The sequence below is a fragment of the Pelophylax lessonae genome (assembly GCF_965119305.1).
Source record: "Pelophylax lessonae genome assembly, chromosome: 8".
In the NCBI taxonomy this organism is placed as follows: Eukaryota; Metazoa; Chordata; class Amphibia; order Anura; family Ranidae; genus Pelophylax; species Pelophylax lessonae.
In genome coordinates this window covers 22826561-22852615 of record NC_138775.1, presented here as the reverse complement: position 1 = coordinate 22852615, position 26055 = coordinate 22826561, and the positions used below count along the sequence as shown (strand labels likewise).

Below are 26055 nucleotides of genomic sequence, written 5' to 3'. Positions count from 1 at the left end.
ACTCTGTGCAGGCCAGTCAAGTTCCTCCACCCCAAACTCGCTCATCCATGTCTTTATGGACCTTGCTTTGTGCACTGGTCCAAATCATTTGGTGAAAAGAGGGGATTATGGTGTGGGGTTGTTTTTCAGGGGTTGGGCTTGGCCCCTTATTCCATTGAGGGGAACTCTTAAGTTGTCAGCATACCAAGACATTTTGGACAATTTCATGCTCCCAACTTTGTGGGAACAGTTTGGGAATGGCTCCTTCCTGTTCCAACCTGATTGCGCACCAGTGCACAAAGCAAGGTCCATAAAGACATGGGTGAGCCAGTTTGGGGTGAAGGAACTTGACTGGCCTGCACAGAGCCCTGACCTCAACCCGATAGAACACCTTTGGGATGAATTAGAGAGGAGACTGCGAGCCAGGCCTTCTCAACTACATCAGTGCCTGACCTCACAAACGCGCTTCTAGAAGAACGCTCAAACATTCCCATAGACACACTCCTAAACCTTGTGGACAGCCTTCCCAGAAAAGTTGAAGCTGTTATAGCTGCAAAGGGTGGGCCAACTCAATATTGAACCCTACGGACTAAGACTGGATTGCCATTAAAGTTCATGTGTGTGTGTAAAAGCAGGCGTCCCAATACTTTTGACAATATAGTGTAAATATTTTGTTTTACAAAGAAGCATTTCAAATATTACATGACAAAGGATTCCCAGAGTACTGTGGATTATCTAAAGAGAGGACACAGCGATGGCTGCCTGCTTTGATGGTCTCTCTCTCTCTCTCTCTCTCTCTCTTTCTCTTTGTGAATGAAACCTTAGTCTGACAATGGTGGGGAGGGGGGAAAAGCAACATTCACCTGTGTGTGTAACTTTCAGCTGGAGCTATTTTGCACTGTAAACAGCGATATATTTACATCTGGAGGTGAGTAGATACATTTGAAAAGAATCTAAATTCAACCTGTTGTCAGAATATAGGAGGGGAAGATTTTTTGTATGTACATATGACACATTTTACTATATTCCGAAATGCAGGGAAAAAAATTCAGCCGCCAACAAGAAATAGGTTTGTTTTTTACCCAGAACAGAAGAAGATAGAATTCTGCGATAACATTTCCTAATACCATCGCCATATTAGAAAAACGTGGTTGTAAACTAGAGATTGTTGATCCAGTGAATATCTAATTGCCTTCTGGGGGATCAGGAAGAATTGTTTTTCTTGGCTTCAGCCAAGAGCCATACCTGGAGTTGTTTTGCCTTCCTCTGGATCGGCTGTGGGTAAAAGCAAGGCTTTTTTTCAGTGGGAACGCGGGGGGGGGGGGGATGCAGTTCCAGCACATCCAGCACTGATTGTATATGCCAAGTGGTGCTGGGATGTGCTGAAGGGTCTATTGATGCTCGCTGCTGGGGGCTCTATTGTCACCGGGGGATCTATTGTTGCTGGTGGGAGGGTCAATTATTGTTTTGGGGGGGTCAATTGTTGATGGGAGAGATTTACTGTTAAGGGAGGGGTCTATTGTTGCTGGATGCTGGAGAGTCTATTGATGCTGAATACTGGTAGATCTAGTAAAGCTGGGGTAGATCTTTTGTTGCTGGGGGGTCTTTTCTTGTGGTGGGATCTATTGTCCCTGGGAGGGATCTATTGTTGGGGAAATCTGTTGTTGATAAGAGGATCTATTGTTGCTGGGTGATCTATAGTTGCTGGGAGGGATCTATTGTTGCTGGGGAGTTTATGTTGCTGAGGGGATCTATTGTTGCTGGGGGGATATATTGCTGCTGGATACATCTATTGTTGTGGAGGGATCGATTTTGCTGTGTGGATCTTTTGTTGCTGGGGAGGGATCTATTGTTGCTGGTGGGTGGAGGTGAACTATTGTTTTTGGAGGTCAATTGTTGATGGGAGAGATTTACTGTAGAGGGAGGGGTCTATTGATGCTGGATGCTGGTAGATCCGGTAATGCTGGGGTAGATATTTTGTTGCTGGGGTCGATCTTTTGTTGCTGGGGGTCTTTTCTTGTGGTGGGATCTATTGTTTCTGGGAGGTATCTATTGTTGTTGGGGAAATCTGTTGTTGCTGGGAGGTCTATAGTTGTTGGGAGGGATCTATTGGTGCTGGTGAGATTTTTGTTGCTGAGGAGATCTATTGTTGCTGGGGGGAATATATTGCTGCTGGATATATCTACTGTTGCTGATGGGGGTCTATTTTGCTGTGTGGATCTATTGTTGCTGGCTGCAGGGGACCTACCTTACTGCCTTCCATTAGCAAATTCCATACTACTTAGCACCAAATAATGATACTTTTCCGTATTCTCTAGGTAAAGAGTGGAACCAAGGGAAGGTGCTTGGTGGTGGGTAGGGGACAGAGACATGGGGTGACTCGGAAAGGGGAAGGGTACCTGCACCTATTCTCTTTGAAAAAAGCCCGGGGTAAAAGGTTCTGTATATGTAGGTTTTCTATTGGTTGAACTAGATGGAGTTTTTCAACGTGAGTAGACTACGTAAGTATTTAACGAAGCTGAAATTTCTACACCATTATCGTAGTCTCTCTTCTTGTAGACCCAAGTGATGAACCTTTAAATAAGACCTTGAAATCCTGGGCCTCTCTTGAGAGTCTGTTGAGGAGGATCTCTTTTTTTTAGGAGGCCTCTATGCAGCAGAACATGGGGTGACTCGGAAAGGGGAAGGATACCTGCTCCTATTCTCTTTGAAAAAAGCCCGGGGTAAAAGGTTCTGTATATGTAGGTTTTCTATTGGTTGAACTAGATGGACTTTTTCCAACCTGAGTAGACTACGTAAGTATTTAACGAAGCTGAAATTTCTACACCATTATCATAGTCTCTCTTCTTGTAGACCCAAGAGATGAACTGTTAAATTAGACCTTGGATTCCTGAGCCTCTCCTGAGAGTCTATTGAGGACGATCTCTTTTTTTTTAGGAGGTCTCTATGCAGCAGAACATGGGGTGACTCGGAAAGGGGGAGGGTACCTATTCTCTTTGAAAAAAGCCTGGGGTAAAAGGTTCTGTATATGTAGGTTTTCTATTGGTTGAACTAGATGGACTTTTTTCAACCTGAGTAGACTACGTAAGTATTTAACGAAGCTGAAATTTCTACACCATTATCATAGTCTCTCTTCTTGTAGACCCAAGTGATGAACTGTTAAATTAGACCTTGGATTCCTGAGCCTCTCCTGGGAGTCTGTCGAGGACGATCTCTTTTCTTTAGGAGGCCTCTATGCAGCAGAACATGGGGTGACTCGGAAAGATAATAATAAATAATGATACTTTTCCGTATTCTCTAGGTAAAGGGTGGAACCAAGGGAAGGTGCTCGGAGTCGGGTAGGGGACAGAGACATGGGGTGACTCGGAAAGGGGGAGGGTACCTGCACCTATTCTCTTTGAAAAAAGTGCTGGGTAAAAGGTTCTGTATATGTAGGTTTTCTATTGGTTGAACTAAATGGACTTTTTTCAACCCGAGTAGACTAGGTAAGTATTTAACGAAGCTGAAATTTCGACACCATTTTCATAGTCTCTCTTCTTGTAGACCCAAGTGATGAACTGTTAAATAAGACCTTGAAATCCTGGGCCTCTCCTGAGAGTCTGTTGAGGAGGATCTCTTTTTTTTAGGAGGCCTCTATGCAGCAGAACATGGGGTGCCTCGGAAAGAGGGAGGGTACCTGCACCTATTCTCTTTGAAAAAAGCCCTGGGTAAAAGGTTCTGTATATGTAGGTTTTCTATTGGTTGAACTAGATGGACTTTTTTAAACCTGAGTAGACTACGTAAGTATTTTACGAAGCTGAAATTTCTACACCATTATCATAGTCTTTCTTCTTGTAGACCCAAGAGATGAACTGTTAAATAAGACCTTGAAATCCTGAGCCTCTCCTGAGAGTCTGTTGAGGAGGATCTCTTTTTTTAGGAGGCCTCTATGCAGCAGAACATGGGGTGACTCGGAAAGATAATAATAAATAATGATGCTTTTCCGTATTCTCTAGGTAAAGGGTGGAACCTAGGGAAGGTGCTCGGAGGTGGGTAGGGGACAATGACATGGGGTGACTCGGAAAGGGGAAGGATACCTGCACCTATTCTCTTTGAAAAAATCCCGGGGTAAAAGGTTCTGCATATGTAGGTTTTCTATTGGTTGAACTAGATGGACTTTTTTCAACCTGAGTAGACTACATAAGTATTTAACGAAGCTGAAATTTCGACACCATTATCATAGTCTCTCTTCTTGTAGACCCAAGTGATGAACTGTTAAATAAGACCTTGGATTCCTGAGAGTCTGTCGAGGACGATCTCTTATTTTTAGGAGGCCTCTATGCAGCAGAACAAAATATACACAACCCCTCTTTTTGTACAGTTTAGACATTAGACCGCTTTCTTTGGTGGGTCAGCCCTTCACATTTCCCTAGTACCTTACCTCGGTCACCATGGAGAGGTCGATGACAAAGCACAGAAGACAACAGACTGCAGCAATTACCTCCCTGCGCACAACACCAACAAGTGGGTGAGGAAACAAATCTAGGATGCCAGTGATGAATCCCTCCACGCCTACGAACTGTCAAGAGAGTAGAAGAACTTAGTCAGTAAAACTGGTAAGAAGGCCAGCTGAACACATTATAGTTCATGAGAGGTTTCCCGTACCCAGACCCTGGCTACCATCACACAGGCTTTCCCTCTGGGTTGTCTCCCGTCTCCTCCTCCACCTGTGCCCTGACGGTGCCAGTGTCCAACCTCATCTCTGTGGGGCGCCCATGTAAGAGAAGAGGAAGGTGAAGAGAGAGTAGATGTCCTGTAGGGAGTGGAGGTCTTGCTCAGCACTTGAAGATATCACATAAATACCAAACATTTTCCCTTGGTGCCTAACTAATGCCAATCAATTTATAATACAAACATTCCACCACCCATTGTATATGGTAACTGCTAACATCTTTATGGTTATAAAGAAATACTAAGTACAGTTTTTCAAAGGTTTTCAAAGTAGCAAAATAATTTTGTGGCTATTATTGGAAGACTTGGTTGATAGGAAAGTTCACAGACTAAGTAGATAACCAAAACGTGTTCCTGAAAATCTGATCATTCCTATTTTACCTAAACGTTCCTGCATGTTGGGTCCCTCAGCTTCTGGCAACTGACCTAAAGCAAACAATGTGTGTTTGTTTTTAAGTAGAACTATAGGCAAAACTTTTTTTTTTCCAATTTTGATGGAGTAAGTAAGGGAAGGGTTATAACCCCTGCAAGGTTTATTTTTGCCATATCTTTGGAAAGATTTACCTTCACTTCCTGTCCCATAGCCAAAACAGGAAGAAGAAATCCACTCAAAAAAAACCTTTGCAGACTGTATACTGTATATATACTAGGGTGACCCCGGTTTCCGAGGACACTGTCCCCGGTCCAAGTCTGTCCCAAGTTTTGTCCTTGGATTCAGGGCCAGATTAATGTACACAGGGCATCCCATGCTGGCTGAGAAACAGCCTGGTGGCTCAGATGCTGACGCCCCCTGCTGGACTATCTCACTGCCGCTCCTGCTGCTGTTCAGTGGAGGAGAGGCAGAGCCAAAAATTGACTGTGTGAAGGGCTGAGAATGGGAGATAAGTAGATGGGGGGGGGGGTCTGTTTGTACACAGGTGAGGGCAGTGGGGGAGCAGGAGTCAGAGCTGATGCAGCTGCATGGAGAGATGGAGAGTTTAGCTGTTGTGGGGGAAGGGCTGAGCGGTGGCTGCAGAGGTAATCTGTGAGAGAAGGGTACAGGGGTGAGCTATGGATGTGGGGGCAGAAGTGTCCTCTGTGCATAGCCAACCTCTGAACCCTGTACTCTATGGCTAAAACCCTCCTGTATATTATGTAGTCCTGTGCCCAGTGCTCTGTGTATTATGCAGTCCTGTGCCCAGCGCTCTGTTTATTATGTAGTCCTGTACCCAGCGCTCTGTTTATTATACAGTCCTGTACCCAGTGCTCTGTGTATTATGCAGTCCTGTGCCCAGCGCTCTGTGTATTATGCAGTCCTGTACCCAGTGCTCTGTGTATTATGCAGTCCTGTACCCAGTGCTCTGTGTATTATGCAGTCCTGTGCCCAGCGCTCTGTTTATTATGTAGTCCTGTACCCAGCGCTCTGTTTATTATACAGTCCTGTACCCAGTGCTCTGTGTATTATGCAGTCCTGTTCCCAGCGCTCTGTGTATTATGCAGTCCTGTGCCATTTGCCAATAAAAAATATATATATATATGTCCACGGATTTCATTTTAAAAAATCTGGTCACCTTAACCACTTGCCGACCGCAGCAAGTACATATAGTGCGGCGGTCAGCCCCTCATAGGCAAAGTGACGTACGGGTACGTCAGTAGCCTATGAGGCTCTGGGGAGCAAGCGCGCGCCGCCGGAGGAGCGCTCCCGCTCCCACTCGCTCACGGACCCCCCCGCGCGCGTGTGCCCAGCGGACCCGATGTAAACAAGCCGCCTGTCATTCTCCCCTGTGTATGAATAGTGATCACACGGTTCTACTATGAAGACCGTTGATCACTGTTCCTACACCTCAAGCCACAGCCAATCACAGTTAGAATCACGCCCCTAGGGACACACATAACCCCTCCCTCTCAAAAAAAGTTAACCCCTTCACTGCCAGTGTCATTTTACAGTAACAGTGCATATGTATAGCACTGATTACTGTAGTAATGTCACTAGTCACCCCAAAAGTGTCAAAAATGTCAGTCAAGGATCCGATCTGTCCGCCGCAATGTCGCAGTACCGCAAAAAAAATTGCAGATCGCCGCCATTACGCGTTAAAAAAAAAACAACAAAAATGACAAAAATCTTTCCCTTTGTTAGTAAACGCAATAACTTTTGCGCAAACCAATCAAAATACGCTTTTTGCTATTTTTTTTACCAAAAATATGTAGCAGAAAACAAATTGGCCGAAAATGTTAAAAAATTTAGATTTTTACATTTTTTTTGGGGGGGGGGGGAATTTCATATAAAAAAATGTGAAAAATATTGTTATTTTTGCAAAATTGTCGCTCTTTTTTGTTTATAGCGGATGATCAAAAAATCGCACAGGTGATCAAATACCACCAAAAGAAAGCTCCGTTTGTGGGAAAAAAAGGACGTCAAATTCGTTTAGGTACAGCGTCGCACGACCGCGCAATTGTCCGTTAAAGTCACGCAGTGCCGAATCGCAAAATAGGCCCTGGTCAGGAAGGGGGTAAAATCTTCCGGGGCTTAAGTGGTTAAGCAGACTGCAAATTATGAGCAAGGTTTTGGACCATAGGTCCACCACTTTAGTCAGAGCAGTCCAGACCATTGAAACTTGATGATTCCCATTTTTCTGGACAGAACCTTTTTTTGAAAAGGGTAAATGCTTTGGTAAAATAGTTTTTTTTTCACTCCAATGGGGACTTTATTGAAATATTTTAGCACATCTCTGGTAGAAACCTTTTCCAAGTAGGCCACATATTCAATTATTCCTCTTAAAAGGCAGGAGAACCCTGAGCAGAAACATGATTTGGGTTGCTTTCTATGTCTCATGAGATTAATATCTTGCCTGGGCAGAGGTCCAATCAGTTGGCCACCTGCCTGGCATGGTCTTGATTCCTGAGATCAAACAGATGCTTGTTGCTAACTGCAAGCATGGCTCTTTAAATTGGCTCTGATTCTTGCCAAGTCCCTTCATCTACCGAAGAAGAACGTTTGTGCTAGCTACATAATAGAGTGGAGGTGATTGGCCTATCTATCAGGAAAGCCATTCTCCACCAGGGTTCTGTGAAACCCTAGGGTTCCTTCAGAAGTTGCTAGGGGTTCCTAGAGCTATGGCCCATCTGATAGTTCTTGGGCCAAGACCAGTTAGCAGCATGACACCAATGAACTTTTGAGGCTGTCCGTAAGGATGCCATTCCTACTACCACCATAAGGGACATTTTCCCGTAGACCCCCATTGACTTTATTGTAATGAGAGATCCCCGCGATGTGGAAATTATTTTAAGGGTTCCGCTGGGGTAAAAAGCTTGAAAAAGACTGTACTAATGGATTTAATTGGTTCCAGCTTTCTGTGGCCACTTTGCAATAGTAATGGCAACAAATGCCCCACTGGTGCTTTTTTGAAAATACTTGCACATCCCCAGATCCCCCATTTCGCAACCACCTTTGTCACCACCAACCATGATTAACCTGAAGTTATGCTTGTTTCTTGCTCTCTGTTACCTTAATTTTTTTTGGTTGTTTATCTACCGTTGTCCTCTGTATATCAAACGTTGTATCGTATTTGCTCTCTCTAATAAAAAGTTTGAAACAGAAAATACTTGCATATATTATTCTTACTATGATGACCAAGCCATTTTTTTTCAATTCGGCACTGCGTTATTATAACTGACAATTGCGCGGTCGTGCGACGCTGTACCCAAAAAAAAATTTGATGTCCTTTTTTTCCCACAAATAGAGCTTTCTTCTGGTGGTATTTGATTACATCTGCAATTTTTATTTTTTGTGCTATAAACCAAAAAAAGAGCGACATTTCTGGAAAAAAAAAAACATTTTTTTTAACTTTCTGCTATATAATATTACCAATGAAAAAAATTAAAAAATCAAATTTTTTCATCATTTTAGGCCAATTTGTATTCTGCTACATATTGGTAAAAAAACAAAAACAAAATCCCAATAAGCGTATATTGATTGGTTTGCGCAAAAGTTATTGCGTCTACTAACTAGGGGATAGATTTGTAATTTTTATTTATTTATTTTTTTTTTTTTTTTAGATTTGTAATTTTTATTCATTTTTTTTGTACTGTCCTGGCGTTTTCAGGTCTCAAGAAATGAGATATTTGCTATATTTTGTGGACTATAACTTTCCTACAGACTAAATAATATACACTGATTTGGGTTTTTTTCACCAAAGAAATGTAGCTAAATTCATTCTGGCCTGAATTTATGAAGAAAGATGATTTATTTTCAAAATGTTATAACCGAAATGTAGAAAAACACTTTTTTCTTTGTTTCAAGTTTTTGGCCTCTTTTAATTTATTTAAAAAATAAATAAATAAAAAAAAAAAACATTTGTGATTAAATACCACCAAAAGAAATCTCTATTTGTGTAAAAAAAAAAAATGAAAAATGTCATATGGGTACAGTGTTGCATGACCGCGCAATTGTCATTCAAAGTGTGACAGCGCTGAAAGCTGAAAATTGGTCTGGGCAGGAAGGGGGTGAAAGTGCCCGGTACGGCCTCCTTTTTCAAGGTGACAAATGAAATGTCTCTAAGAGTCCACTCACACTAATACGACTTGTCAGGCGACTTGGTCAGCCTGACAAGTCACGCACCGTCGTGGTCCATTGTGTAGTACAGGAACGGTTCTAATAGGAGCGACACAAGTCGCTCCGACTTAGAAAAAGGGTCCTGTACTACTTCGGGTCGACCTGGAGCGACTTGCATAGACATTCATTTTATGAAGTCCGTGCAAGTCGTGCCGAAGTCGCGCTGCACGCGACTTCACAGGTCACCCCCGAAGTCGTGCCGCTTCAGTGTGAATGCGGTGTTAATTGTCAATGGTTTTGATGTAATCTATGTGCTAAATATGCTGTTATTGCAATTAAGATCTAAAGATTTGAGGTCTTTACTTATTGGTGCCCTGGCTATTTTTGTATCTTGGGTTCATAGTTAGTGGTGCACCCTAATGAAGGGTTTAAAGGTTCATTGTGGGATGGATTACTGTTTAGTCAGAAATAAAGACCTAAAACAAATAGCTCCTCTTAACTGTATCCAAAACTTAAAAAAAAAAAAAAAAAAAAAAACTTGGCTAGAATTCGACTATAACATAAACACCTGCCTCACTTTCCTTTTAGATGCATTTAGTAATGTTCATCAATCTTCACAACTTTGCAGGAGGCTAAAAAAAATCACTTAGCAGTCAAAAATATGCAACAGAATTATGGCCTAGAGAATTTAGATACGGTAAAGTGGCCGGTTCACCATTTCAATTTGTAATTCATTCACTGGTCCAAACCCCTTCTTCACATTTATATACAACGTCTGGCGATTACCTGGCTGTCCAGACCAAGAACCAAGAGCATAAAGAAGAAAAGTGCAGCCCAGATTGGAGCAAATGGCATCAAAGTCACAGCCTTTGGATATGCGATAAAGGCCAGTCCGGGACCTAGGAGGACAGACAGAATAACGTGAATTGGTAAAGACAAACTGAAGCCAAACAATTATAAGTTGAAACACATACAGAGAGCCTGTTTTGATTGCCTAAATCAGCCTTTCTCAACAAAGAAAAAATGCCTGGTTGAACAAAACAATTAGGCCAAGGTGGACTTTATGGGCACAAATAAGAACAGACTTTTTCGGGATGATGGCACGCTCGTGTTAGCTTACTTTTTTGTTTCTTAGCCTTTCTCAACCTTTTCAATACAGAGGAACCCTTGAAATAAATTTCTGGTCTCGGGGAACCCCTGCTAAAAACGAAAAATCTACAACTCATGCATTAGTGTTACAGTCAGTGGGAAGAATGCTCCTTACTCTTCTCATCATTGAGAAGAATTACTCCCTTACAGATAGCTAAAAGGAACAATGGTGTCATTGGGAACTTATCTGAGAGGCAGAAATTGCCCATTTCTCAAGGAACCCCTAGCAACCTCAGGAAGAACCCTAGGGTTCTACGGAACCCTGGTTGAGAAATCCTGGCCTAATGGTTTGTAAAACTATATTCTTGAAATGCATCTATCCTGCTTTGTGTATTGCTAAGTAGCATTCAAATGGAGATAACCATTAAGAACCTGAAGTTCTTCAAACTCAATGCTATGGCTCTGCCTCCTACCTGCTTACTAGGCTGATACCGGTCATCATTGGTGGTGACACCCAACCTGAGCTCTCTCGAATCCTATTAAGCCATATGATTACCTTCCCCAGCTGCTAATCAGTTTTATAGAGCATGCACACTAGCTGCTAGCCTAGTTTCAACTATTACCTAGTGTAGTGGTCTCCAAACTTCAGCCCTTTGCTTAACTTTATATGGCCCTTGGGGCACTTTTGCTCCCACTGATACAAGACACTATTCTTACCACTGACACCAACAATGGGGCATCAGTTTTGCCACTGATATTAAGACTGGGGTGCTAATCCTCCATTGACACCAATGATGGTGCACTATTCCTCCACTGACACCAACAACGGGGCACTATTTCTGCCACTCACACCAATGATGGGGCACTATTCCTCCACTGACACCAACAACGGGGCTATTCCTCCACTCACACCAATGATGGGGCACTATTCCTCCCACTGACACCAACAACGGAGCACTATTCCTTCCACTCGCTCCAATGATGGGGCACTATTCCTCCACTGACACCAACAACGGGGCACTATTCCTTCCACTCACTCCAATGATGGGGCACTATTCCTCCACTGACACCAACAACGGGGCACTATTCTTTCCACTCACACCAATGATGGGGCACTATTCCTCCTACTGACACCAACAACGGAGCACTATTCCTTCCACTCGCTCCAATGATGGGGCACTATTCCTCCACTGACACCAACAACGGGGCACTATTCCTTCCACTCACTCCAATGATGGGGCACTATTCCTCCACTGACACCAACAACGGGGCACTATTCTTTCCACTCACACCAATGATGGGGCACTATTCCTCCACTAACACCAACAACGGGGCACTATTCTTTCCACTCACACAATTGATGGGGCACTATTCCTCCCACTGACACCAACAACGGTGCACTTTTCCTTCCACTCACAACAACTATAGGGCACTATTCCTCCTACTGACACTAACAATGGGGCACTATTCCATCCACTCACACCAATGATGGGACACTATTCCTCCACTGACACCATCAACAGGGCTATTCCTTCCACACACACCAATGATGGGGCACTATTCCTCCACTGACACCAACAAAGGGGCACTATTCCTCCACTGACACCAACAACGGGGCTATTCCTTCCACTCACTCCAATGATGGGGCACTATTCTGTCTCCACTGACATCAACAACGGGGCTATTCCTTCCACTCACACCAACTATAGAGCACTATTACAGAGCTTCTGAAGACGCCCAGTGGGAGGGGTGAAACGCGTAAAGCAGGTGACAGACGAGTGACGTCCTATCCATTGGTTGGAACGCACACCGTGGCGGCGTCCACCATAAATGATACTGCCTAACTAACCTTTTTATCTTGTAAGTGTATTCACTTTTGTATTTGAAATAAAATGTAAATGTTTTACGCTATGAGCACTCTCATTTCTACAACATACGTTGTTAGGAGCCTGGTAACGGATAACAGCAGGAAGGATTATCTTACCACATGCTGCACCATTAGACAGTCTTCAATTACATTGATGAATCTAGAAAGAGAGGCAAAGGAGGATATCGATAGCCATTTGTTGTGCCGATAGGAGCACTAAAAGCTGTTTTGCATCATAAGGTCGGTGATTAGGGACCCAGGAGGCACCAAGTGGCACCATATTCACCAATCATATGTATCAAGCACAAGCACTTTGAAAGCACTAAGACTTTTTTTTTCCAAGCTCTGCACTTTATTTAACATTTTGGATTGATGAATTGTTTATTTATGTATTGCACTTTATTGTATATAGTGGAGATATTGTTCATTATAGAATAGGCTTAGAGAAGGCAGCACTGGTCAAACTATTCAATTTCTACTGTTCCTCCTACTGACACCAACGATGGGGCACTATTCCTCCTACTGACTCCTATGGGGCACTATTCCTCCCACTGACACCAATGATGGGGCACTATTCCTCCCACTGACACCAATGATGGGGCACTATTCCTCTTACTGATACCAATGATGGGGCACTATTCCTCCTACTGACACCAATGGGACACTATTCCTCCCACAGACAGCAATTTGGCACTATTCCTCCCACTGACACCAATGATGGGGCACTATTCCTCCCACTGATGCCAATGATGGGGCACTATTCATCCCACTGACACCAATGATGGGACACTATTCCTCCTACTGATACCAATGATGGGGCACTATTCCTCCCACTGATACCAATGATGGGGCACTATTCCTCCCACTAATGCCAATGATGGGGCACTATTCATCCCACTGACACCAATTGGGCACTATTCCTCCTACTGATACCAATGATGGGGCACTATTCCTCCCACTGACAGCAATGGGGCACTATTCCTCCCACTGACAGCAATTGGGCACTATTCCTCCCACTGACACCAATGATGGGGCACTATTCCTCCCACTGACACCAATGATGGGGCACTATTCCTCCCACTGATACCAATGATGGGGCACTATTCCTCCCACTGACACCAATGATGGGACACTATTCCCACCTCTAATACCAAAAATGCACTGATATCAGGACAAATTTCTTCAACCACTGTCCACAGTCCCCTCTAAACTAGAGTAAACTGGACTTTTGTTTAGATAGATTGGAGACCCCTATAGAATACCTCCCAACTTTTTAAAATGGGAACGAGGAATGCCTATTAGCAAAAGTATGTAGGCATAAGACACATCCCCTGTCACGCCCCCTTTAAAGAAGAATTATACAAAAAAGAAAAAAAATAGATTATTTAAACCCACAAATGCTTTTTTTTTTTTTTTTTCTTACCACTTTTATTCCTTTATATTGGCTTTTGAAATTTACAAATGCAGCAATTTAGAAATTGTATGAAAGGTTTAGCACTGGGAAACACTTTTTGGGAGATAAAAAGTACATTTTATATACAACTATATAGATCAGACCAAATTGAAGGACAATTGATGAGGAAAGAGGGACAGTCCCTCGAAATCAGGGACAGTTGGGAGCTATGCCTATAGTAGTGTATGGCAATTCAGGATAAAGAGTGCATTAGGAGAAATACGTTTATGTCTGTTGAAGGATTATATAAATAAAGCAAAGTTTGTTTTATATACTTCTAATATTATGTCTTTAAATAAAACACAATTTTTGCCAAAAAATAAATAAATAAAATGTATATAAATATATATATATATATATATATATATATATATATTGTGACAGGAAGTCAGGCAAATCTGTGGGTGTTGTAACAGACGGGAGATACATTTCTGCCTTGTTTAGACATTTCACCAATTACTATCGGGTGTCGGCTACAGAGGTAGCCAGAAAGGTGTAAGGACATTTGAAAGCTTCAGCTATTCAGAATGAGGCAATTAAGGCCTCTATAAGTTATCCAGAGGATGACTACTGATTGCTGCATCCTGAGGCTTTGTGCGTTAAGGAGAGCAGTGAGCTGAGAGACTTCTGAAGGTGAGGTGGTGTTGGACTTTTTCTGTGTAATAAAGAAAACAAATAGACTATTGGTCTTCTGCTGTATGACCAGCAGTGTCTGCCCAGCAGTAGGTTGGGACAGGCACCATAGGTAGGTTCCTGTGTTGTGAAGGTAGACACCCCAAGTGGCCAGGGTTTATTTTATGTTTGTCTGATTTATGCTGTTTGGATGCTTGCACTTGTTTCCAGCAAATTGGAAGAATAAACCATAGACTGTTGTTTTCAACCACTCCTCGGCTGTCTCTCTGTGTAACGAACCCACCCAAGGGGTCATCCACACCCGCTACCGAGCTAGCCCCTTACAATACATATATATATAGACACACACGCGTGTATATTTTTTTACAAATTATCATTACATTTCAAATTGCAGTTGCCAAGAGTTTTTAAAACCACCAAAATTTTCAAATGTTCCAATTTCCATGCACTGTGGAAAACTACTAGTGAAACCCCCAGAAATTTAGTTTTTGTGATTAAATCAGGACTTTTTCCAGGGGTATGCTCAGAGCAGAAAGTCAGATTAGGCCCTCTTAACAATACTTTTATTTTTTTTTCATACAATTTTGACATGCCATTTTTACACAATTCTGTGTGTTGGATAGGGCAGCCCATTCACTTGCGTGGGCTTCCCTATGCGCGTTTCCTGCCTGAAAAGAAGCTGCTGTTTTTTTTTTTCAGGCAGCAAGCTTCATGCGATTTGTGAAGGAACAGTTTGCCGCGACTGCAGAATCGCATCGCATTTGGGGTATCTTTGAAGGATAATGCCACCCAAACACGCACATCGCATTTTGCTGTGATTGACACATGATTTGCGATCGCTGGAAGAATTACAGCGATTCTGCCCAAGATCCCAAATCTGGAAATGACAAGGGGGCCCTCAGGGATATATTCTCTTCAGAGCCAAGGGGAAGCAGGTGGCGCTCTTTTTCTTATTTTAAAACTGGGATTGTTCAGGTGGTCCCACTTAGCGGCTTAGTTTTAGAATAGACATGTAAGGCAAATATTATTTCTTTAGTAGAGAGTACTGAAAAAAAACATAAAAATAACCAAAATCTTTGCAATGTACACTAAAACACACACATGAACTTTAATGGCATCCCAGTCTTAGTCTGTAGGGTTCAATATTGAGTTGGCCCACCCTTTTCAGCTATAACAGCTTCAACTCTTCTGGGAAGGCTGTCCACAAGGTTTAGGAGTGTATCTATGGGGATGTTTGACCATTCGAAAGCGCATTTGTGAGGTCAGGACAAGAAGGCCTGGCTTGCAAGTCTCCGCTCTAATTCCTCCCAAAGGTGTTCTATTGGGTTGAGGTCAGGACTCTGGGCAGGCCAGTCAAGTTCCTTCACCTGAAACTCACTCATCCATGTCTTTATGGACCTTGCTTTGTGCACTGGTGCGCAGTCATGCTGGGACAGGAAGGGGCCATCCCATAACTGTTCCCACAAAGTCGGGAGAAAGAAATTGTCCAAAATGTCTTGCTATGCTTACACCTTAAGAGTTCCCTTCACTGGAACTCAGGGGTCAAGCCCAAACTCTGAAAACAACCCCACACGATAATCCTACCTTCACCAAATGATTTAGCCCAGTGCACAAAGCAATGTCCATAAAGACATGGATGAGTGAGTTTCGGGTGAAGGAACTTGACTTGACTGCACAGAGTCCCGACCCCAACCCCATAGAACACCTTTGGGATGAATTAGAGCAGAGACTGCTAGCCAGGCTTTCTCGTCCAACACCAGTGCCTGGCATCACAAAAATGCTTCTGGAAGAATGGTCAAACATTCCCATAGACACACTCCTAAACCTTGTGGACAGCCTTCCTAGAAGAGTTGAATCTGTTATAGCTGCAAAGGGTGGGCCAACTCAATATTGAACCCTATGGACTAAGACTGGGATGCCATTGAAATGTACAGTATGTGTGTGTAAAGGCTGGCATTCCTGGGTTACAAACCAGATAGGGTCTGTAGGTTTGTTCTGTAGGTTTGTTCTGAAGTTGAATTTGTCTGTAAGTCGGAACAGGTAAACTTTTATAGTGTAGCTCCAGCCCAAACATTTTTTTTTTGTTTTTTGGATAGCATAGGAATGGGTTAACACCCCTGTAACAATTGCTTTGCTGTCTGTACCCCTGTTCAGAAGATTTCACCTCACTTTTCTTTCCCTGTGATATTTAGATTTTGAACATTTTGGGTTGTTGTGGAAACAAGAATTGGTGATAAAGCTTCTGTGGAGACACCCTTTTCCCATGATAACTACTGTACCTCCATTTGTAAGTAGGAGTCGTTTGTAAGTTGGATGTTTGTGTAGCACCCTCCTAGGTAGGTGATAGTGAGAGAGAATAGTTTTGAGCTCTGTCTGCTTACCAGAAGAGCTGCAGGTAAATCTATATTGTTCTCTGCCTACTAGAGAGCAGGATCTGTTAGTGAGGTCTGCTCAGTGTGCTCAGGTGCAACTTGTTCTGTCTGGAGAGTGTTTCACACTGGTCCAATAGGGAGGCATATTGGACAGTGGGAGGAAACCTGATGAATGGGTGCACAGGCTTTTGATACAGTCCTGATAATTGGCAGAGGGAAAGTGCCTCGGTGCATGCAGAGATATTGTATAAAAGCCAGGAGCACATGTCCTGGAGGTCTTTTGTCTGGATAGAGGAGTCCCAGAGGGAGGGGGACGGCTGCCTCCTCCTCTGTGGAGGTGCCATGCGCCCTCAGGGGGTCATCCCGAGGGCCTGGAGAGTAGCAGTGAGGAACTGAACCCAGAGGTCCAGGGAAGCTGACTTAGAGGGGAAACCCTGGAGGATCTCTCTCTGCAGTACAGTGAGTACAGAGTCTCATGTCAAGGGGTCTGACCTGAGGGGGGGGGGGGCACCCCTGCTCCTAGGATAGTCAGTGGAAGGGTGTCGGTTGAAAGAGGATGCTAGTGAGAGTGTCCTGAAGATAAGTTATCAACCACCAAGTCCTCTTGTTAGGAAGTAAAGAGCAAGAGACTTAACCCCTTTCTACACTTGTGGCAGTGTGGATTAAGCAGCCTAGCTGTTTCCATTTAACCTAGAATGCTTGAAGTTAGAAGTCCTCAACTAATGTGAATAGTTCAACTGGAATATCTTACTATTTCCTTCTCCTATCCCAGTTCCAAATAAACATAAAAAAAACAACAACCCTAGACCAGCCTTTCTAAGCCTTTTCAACACAGAGGAACCCTTGAAATAAATTTCTGGTCTCGGGGAACCCCTGCTAAAAATGTAAAATCTACGACTCATGACACATTAGTGTGACAGTCAGTGGGAAGAATGCTCCTTACTCTGGTCATCATTGGGAAGAATTACCCCCCTTACAGATCTCTAAAAAGAACACTGGTGTCATTGGGAACATATCGGAGAGGCAGAAATTGTTCATTGCTCAAGGAACCCCTAGCAACCTCAGGAGGAACCCTGGGGTTCCATGGAACCCTGGTTGAGAAACCCTGCTCGAGACTCTTTATTTGTGTGAAGAACCATCAGGAGTAAGGAAGAAATTCATGAACTTTATCTCAAGGTAACCTTGTGCTGGTAATCAGGGGAGCCCATCCAGTCATCTTCCATCAGGCCTTACGGGGACAGTGCTACATTTGTAACCCAGAGACCGCCTGTACAATGTATATTGTTTGTTTTTAGAGATTTTTTTTTTTTTTTTAGCTTTCTTTATATAGGGTTTAAGTTTGTGGGAACAAATAAAAGCTTGTTCCGATCTTGATAATTTCATTCCATGTGTACTTACCAGATTCTGCAACTTTTGATATGTCGACCCCCTGCTCTGACGCCATGAACCCCAGGACTGAGAAGACCACAAAACCAGCAAAGAAGCTTGTAGAACTGTTAATAGCAGCCAATATATATGCATCTCTGGGGAACACAGAAGCAGAATATAAAACAATTACAAATGAAAAAAACTTGTATTGCAGATAATAAAAAAGAGAGGAAATGGCAGGCAACCATAACTACTAAAGGGGGTATTAACCTTAACAGAATGACATTTTCCACAATTCTATCCACCTAAGAGCTGCTGATCTGCTGCAGCCTCTTTGGTCACTTCCTGTCTATTTGCACTTGCTCCAGGATCGGCCCCATAACTCTACACTAGCTTTTTGACCGGTGGGGGACAACTAGCATGTGCAATGTGTCAGCATAGCAGCATACAGTCTCCATCAGATGAACATTTGACAGGGTGACAACGCAAGAACACAATTAGGAGACAGGGACACAGCGTTGTCACCACAAAATAGGAAGAGTCTGAATAAGGGTCTTCATGGCAGCGTCACTAGGTAATATTTTAAAGAAAACTGGAGGTTTTAAAAAAAATTTAAAACAACTTTTGAAATTGCATGAACATCCCAAAGCTCATGTGAGATTTTTTTTTTCTGGTTGAGTTTGAATTTGTTTTAATTGATAAAATTTGGTTTGTTTTTGCAATTATTATATTTTTATTTGATCAAGCTTTCATAAATTAGGCAGTGTAAAAATACACATCCACACCTCTAAATGTTTTATGATTGTTTTACGATAGTTTTACAACTGCTTATGTTGACTGAAGATCTGTCCTGGGTTATGGAATGAGAAATCTCCTGTAAATCACCCTATAAGGATTGCCACATCACTACTGCCAATCCAAGGAGAGCAAAGTTTAATTAATTTAAAGTCTTTAGTAAATTCACTGGATTCCTTCCATACCACAGAGGGATACACAAAAAATAAATCCGGATCTTCAAACATTCTTAGAAAATACCATTCCCAACAAACCTATAATATTAAGGAGCCCCTGTCATCAGCTTAAAAAATGACTATAAAAAGCTAAAAAAAAAAAAAAAAAAAATCAAGTACTTTAAACGCTTATTTCCTGTGTTTTTCCTTTCCATAAACATGTTTTATTTACTTGAACTTGCTAGAAAATTTCTTCAGGAAAAGTAAATTCCCTAACATAGCACCCCCTTGCACATCATAGCTCAACCTAATTCTTCTGCCCCTCACCTCCCTTCATATTCTTTTATGTTGCAGCTGGAGGAGGAGTGAAAGGGAATGCTATAGACCAGTGGTTCTCATCACAGTCTCCCTTCTCCCAAGCCTCCAGCCAGCTGCAGATCTAACCATCCACAGTGCCCCCCAGCTTCCATAGTGCCCAGCAACCTTTCAAAGTGGCCCAAAGTTCTTCCATGCCCCCTTAAAGCACTCAGCCCCCACAGTGCCCACTGACCTCCCTCGGTGTTGATCAGCCTCCCTCAGTGGCCTTCAGTCTGCTGCAGAGCCTCCAGCCCTCCATAAGGACCCAACTTCCAACAGTGTCCCACAGTGCCCAACAACCTACTACAGTACTCCCCAGCCCCTTGCAGAATCTCCATCTTCTACAGGTCCACCAACTTTGCTAAAGAGCCCTTTAACCCACTCCACAACCCCCACACCCCCCCCTCCTACAGTGACACCCAGCTTCCATAGTGCCCAGCAACCTTTCACAGTGGCCCAAAGTTCTTCCATGCCCCCTAAAAGCACTCAGCCCCCACAGTGCCCACTGACCTCCCTCAGTGCTGATCAGCCTCTCTCAGTGGCATTCAGTCTGCTGCAGAGCCTCCAGCCCTCCATAAGGCCCCAACTTCCAATAGTGTCCCACAGTGCCCAACAACCTACTACAGTACTCACCAGCCCCTTCCAGAATCTCCATCTTCTACAGGTCCACCAACTTTGCTACAGAGCCCCTTAACCCACTCCACAACCCCCACACCCCCCCCCCTACAGTGACACCCAGCTTCCATAGTGCCCCCCAGTTACTTTATGCCCTTTGGGAGCGTTCAGCCCCCCACAGTGCCGATTAGCCTCCATCAGTGGCCCTCGGTCTGCTGCAGAGCCTTCAGTCCTCCATAAGGCCCCAACTTCGAACAGTGTCCCACAGATGCCCAACAACCTACTACAGTACTCCCCAGCCCCCTCCAGAATCTCCATCTTCTACAGGTCCACCAACACTGCTACAGAGCCCCCTAACCCACTCCACAATCCCCACAACCCCCTCCTACAGTGACATCCAGCTTCCATAGTGCCCCCCCAACCTTTCATAGTGGCCCACAGTTCCTCCATGCCCCCTGAGAGCGTTCAGCCCCCACACTGACCTACTACAGTGCTGATCAGCCTCTATTAGTGGCCCTCAGTCTGCTGCAGAGCCTCCAGCCCTCCATAGTGCCCCTAACTTCCAACAGTGTCCTGCAGTGCCCACCAACCTTCTAAAGTACCCCCAAGCCCCTTTCCGAATCCCCATCCTCTATAGGTCCATCAACTCTGCTGCAGAGCCTCCTAACTCACTCCACAACCCCCCCCCACCCCACCCTACACCCCTGCAATGACACCTATCCCCATCCAGAGCTTTCCAACATTTCAATCCCCTTTTGCATCCTCATACATTTATTGTGTGAGTATAAATTTTTTTTTTTTTGTTTTTTTTGGGGGCAAGGATAGTTTTTAAAGAATTTACAAAGTCCTGGCATCAAGAAGGTTGGAAACTACTGCTATAGACTGTTACTTCAGTGACACCACTGAGTCTGCTAGGGGTGGTGACATCACTTCCAAAAAGCGGCCCTCTTTTTGCACTCAGCACTGGACAGCCCAAAGGGAATGAAAGACGCTAGCCTAGTCAGCATGAACCAAGTTCATTGGATTTAAGGAATATAAGCAGTGACATCTAAGGAGACTTCGGAGACTTGGGGGCAAGTGTCAACCGGGATTTAAAGCTTTTAAGACATATTGAGTTTGATCGTTGTCTTCCTTCATTGCGCATCGACTCACCTGTAGCAGTTGTTGTGAAATCTGTTGTAGCTGCCAAGGGCTGTTAGCGCCCCTAACCCAATAGCGTATGAAAAGAAGATCTGCGTTCCAGCGTCTATCCATACCTTGAAGGAATAGATGGTATATATTAAATCTGAGCCAACGTCAACTTAAGCCATGAGCAAAAGCAGATGCCAGAGACCGTATAGCTAAATCTGCTTCTACTTTTATGCCTTGACGGACCCATGGAAAAATATATGATATACGGCTTACAATGTAAGCAACTTAAAGGTCAGCAATATGTGTTCAGAGCAAGGAAACAGTTTAATTACATTATATATAAACCAGAGCATAGCAGATATTAGTGCATGACTTCACCGAAAGAGCAGGTTAAGCTTTATTTGACATTATTGTATTTCAAATCAAAGAATTCTTATGGCCACCAAAGCAATATATATGAAATAGTCAAAGTGTTTATACATAAAATGCTGAACAAGTCTCAGACAAGAGACAGAACTGACTACGTTTCAGAGTCAAATTTCTTCTGCAATGGAAAACAGAAAGCTGGGTTTATAGAGCTGGTCCATTTAAAACCTGTTCCTCTCTGTTTCTCCAATGCCCTTAAAGTGTCTACAGTTACTGCGCTCACCAGTACCTGCAGTCGATTACAGAGTAATGATGGGTTTGGTGTTTTGGGAAAGGCACCTTGCACCTAAAGGCCTGCAGTTGCTGGAGTCTGAATTTTGACTTTCTTGAGCATAAACAAAGCAAAATCCAGCCTTTTTTTTTTTTAAAACAGACGAAGTTAGTGTTGACACCCATTGCGGTGCCACTTCACATGTTACCTTCCCATCACTTAAAATACAGATATGCTTCCCAGGGGAACATTACTGGGAACCCAATGCTGGGCTATAGGCATTTACGTATTTACATATCCTTGATAGGCAGTAAATTACTTTTAAAACAAGTGACCTCTGTAGCTGCAGATACTGTGGAGCAATTCATACACAAAGTTCACAAGAGAAGCAGTAAAGTCATATTTCAGCATCCTCCCCTTGCCAGAGCAACTTTTCTGTGTTTACATTAAAGAAGAACTTACTTAAGGTTATTTTACAAAAGTAGTTAAGGGTAATGAATGAATAGTTCTCAAAAGACTTCAACACACAGTCCTATACAAAGTCCTCTAAGTGCCCCTTTAGTTCAACCTCATTAAACCATGTGTAGCACTGTCCCCATAGGGCTTGCTGTATGATGACTTGGTGGGCCTCTTCGGATAACCAGAAAACAGTCACTTAGGGTACAGTTTACACTTTCATCCTTACTCCCAATGGCTCATTACTCAATAGTCCAGGGGTTTTGGTTTTTATTATTTATTGTGGAACTTGGATGGGAGAAGGGGATAATGGGATACTCCAACTGAAACTATATACAGTTGATAAGGACAACTCTCACTTGGCCTCACCAGGTTGCTTGTGGAAGCAGTCACACTGTTTTGACCATACTGCCACATGCATAGAAAGGGTTAAGTCTCCTTACTCTTTCCCCAGCAATAGACTTGGTGAACTACATTATCTTCAGGACACTCTCTAGCATCCCCTTTAATGACAACCGTCCACTGACTCTTCTAGCTGCAGGGATGGCCCCCTCAGGTCAGGCCCCTTGACACATATCTGTACTCACTGCATGCAGAATCTCATCCTTCCAGTGTCTCCATTCCAGTCAGCTCTACAGAACCTCTGGGTTCTCTGTCTCATTAGCTCTTTATGCCCTCAGATCGACTACCTGAGGCCGCATGGCAACCTCTATCGAGGAGGGGCAGCCACCCCCTACCACCGGGACTCCACTCTGCAGCTGAAAGGCCCCAAGCACATGTACTCCTGGCATTTATACAGTATCCCAGCATGCGCCGAGGCACTTTTCTCTGCCAATCACCAGGGCTGTACTAAATGCCTGTGCACTTATTCGTCAGGTTTCCTTCCACTGTCCAATAGGCCTCCCTATTGGACTAGTGTGAAACACTGCAGACAAACTGAGTTGCACCTGAGCACATTGAGCAGACCTCACTAGCAGATCCTGCTCTCTGGTAGGCAGAGAACAATATAGATTCACCTGGCAATCCTTCTGGTAAGCAGAAAGGATCCAAAACTATACTCTCTCACTCTCTCTAGCACCTACCTAGGAGGGTGCTACACATGTCTTTATGGAGCTGGCTTTGCATACAGGGGCAAAGCCACCCTGAAACATAACAGAGTCTTCCCCAAACTGCTGCCACAACATAGGAAGCACACAACTGCCTGAAATGTCTTTGTACCCTTCACCAGAAACACCTGAACACAATCATTTGGAAGGGTGTTCACATTCTTTTGGCCATATGGTGTAGTGGTCAGGTGTCCATAAACATTTTTTCAACATAGCATATACAGCACCATATCAACATTGCCACAGACACACGGATTGGATTATACTGTACTGGCCCTCCATACTATTATACAACTTCATGCAATCTCTTACCTGAGCTTCAGCCAGTTTGGACCAGTTAGGCTTGAGATAGTAGACAATGCCATCCAGCGCCCCTGGCAGAGTGACTCCGTGGGCCAGAAGGACGATCAGAACCACGTACGGAAACAGAGCTGTGAAGTAGACAACCTGGGGAAAGAAAGACATTTATTTCTAGATTCTCAGTGAAGTGAAGAGTAAACTCCAGGCACATAATAAAAAATAAAATTGCGTAATATTTTTTTAATGTAGCTAGTGTAACTACCTGAATTTTTGCTTTATATCAGCCTCTTGTCACCTGTGCAACAGCACTCAGATGGAGAGGGACTATACTAGAAGCCAATCAAGCGTGCTGACATCACAAAGAGGAGTGAGCAGGGAGATAACCATTTTAGTGTTCTGCTGCTTCAATACTATCTAATCACAGTATGGAGGGAGGTATTTGATCATTTCTTTTTATTGTATACCAGTTGTCTTACAATTACAACATGAAACAGTAGACAGAACTGTGAAAATGTGGAATAGACTCCCTCCAGAGGTGGTTCTGGCCAGCTCACTAGATTGCTTTAAAAAAAGGCCTGGATTCTTTCCTGGGTGTACTTAATATAAGTGGGTACTAAAATTTATAGGTAAAGTTGATCCAGAGAATATCTGATTGCCTCTCGGGGGATCAGGAAGGATTTTTTTTCCCCCTGCTGTAGCAAATTGGATCATGCTTTGCTGGGGTTTTTTCGCCTTCCTCTGGATCACCTGTGGGTATAGGATTGTGTATATGGGATTGTATGGTTGGGTTTTCATTACTGTTTTTTTTTTTTTTATTGGTTGAGCCAGATGGACTTGTGTCTTTTTTCAGCCTGACTAACTATGTAACAAAAACAAGAAAACAGTAAGTCCCGGTTCACACTGTTCCGACTTGTCAGGCGACTTGGTCGCCTGACAAGTCGCGGACCGTGCTGTGCAATTGGAACTGTTCTAATAGGAGTGACTCAAGTCGCTCAGACTTAGAAAAAGGTTCCTGCACTACTTTTGGACAAAGTCGGAGCGACTTGCATTGACTTCCATTATGTGAAGCCGGTGCAAGTCGCGCTGAAGTCGCGGTGCACGGAGACTTCATTAAGTCGCCCTGAAGTCGTGTCGCCATAGTGTGAACCGACACTAACAAAGGTGTTACAGCACCATGAGCTATGACAGCAGCCCCAGTAGTCATTTCCAGAAGCCATAAGAGATAATGCCATACAATAGTAAAATGCATGAGAAGGGTTACATAAGCACCATAAAAGGACAAGCCCAAAATACACAGATCAGTCATAACATTATGACCAGTTCCCCGATATCCTTCTGAGAACTGGTGCTCAAAACTGAACTGTATATTCCAGATGAGGTCTTACTAATGATTTGTACAGGGGCAGAATGATATCTCTCTCTCTCTTAATACAAGAAAGGACTTTGCTTGCTTTGGAAACCGCAGCTTGGCATTGCATGCTATTATTAGGCTTATGATTACCAGAACACTCAGATCCTTCTCCGCTTTGGATTCCCCCAGTTCTACTCCACCTAGTATGTATGATGCATGCATAACTTTACATTTATCAACATTAAACCTCATTTGCCTCATAGTTGCCCAATGATATGTGCTATAATACCTTTATTAATTTCTTGTACAAAAAAAATGCAAACAATAAAAATCTAAAGAAGAAAGCCTTTATTGTACAAAAAATAAATAAATAAATAAATAACATTACAGCACATCACACAACAAAAAAGTGCATTTCCCGGACTGTCAAAAATTTGTAAAAAACAAGGCAAGGAAATAAAAAATGTATTGTTTTTTTTCCATTTCCCTCCCTTGTTCTTAAAGCAGAGCTTCACCCAAAAGGGGAAGCTCCGCTTGTTTGACTCCCCCCAACCCCCCCCCTTTTTGGAGGGGGGGGGGAAGGTATCCCTTAGCGAAGATGGAGGCGGCAGCACCCGACAGCCGATTGAAAAATTGGCTGGGGTGAAGATCCTGCTGGATTCATGGACAGGTAAGTGTCCAAATAATAAAAGTCAACAGCTACAGTATTTGTAGCTGCTGATTTTAATTATTTCTGAAAGAGCCCGGAGCTCCACTTTAACTGTTTTCTGGACAGTCCAAGAAATTTGTTTTTTTTTGGTGTGTACTATAATAACTTTATTATTTTTTTCATACAATAAAGGCTTTGGTAATAATATTTCTTTTTTCTATGTTTTTTTTTTTTGTTTTGTTTTGTTTTTCTGGACAGTCCAGGAAATTTGATTTTTTTTTGTGTATTCCATAACTTTGCTATTGTAGCAATCTTCTAGCGTAGGATGCTAGGTAAATTTAATTTTTGGCTCCAGCTGTATTCAAGGGAGCGGCGATCCTTTGTCCTGGTCTGTTTGGGGTTTGTACAGGCTGGGAGTGGGATTGCTTTCCCCTGCCTCTGGAAGAAACTTCCAGAGCTTAGAGAGGCAGATGCAAATAACCAGCCTAAATATTTACCATG

General features: G+C 43.3%; 1 protein-coding gene across 1 annotated transcript in view; it reads right to left on the bottom strand.

The window, feature by feature from the left end:
• The window catches only part of LOC309561446 (sodium- and chloride-dependent creatine transporter 1-like), a 109946-nt gene that overhangs the window by 14992 nt on the left and 68899 nt on the right, over nt 1-26055 (bottom strand). The window contains exons 6-10 of the mRNA XM_082265366.1: nt 23567-23701; nt 21077-21180; nt 18033-18157; nt 10007-10119; nt 4400-4537 (exon numbers count right to left, since the gene is read on the bottom strand). Of these exons, the coding sequence (XP_082121492.1) occupies nt 4400-4537; nt 10007-10119; nt 18033-18157; nt 21077-21180; nt 23567-23701 (615 nt within the window). The remainder of the gene's footprint in view (nt 1-4399; nt 4538-10006; nt 10120-18032; nt 18158-21076; nt 21181-23566; nt 23702-26055) is intronic.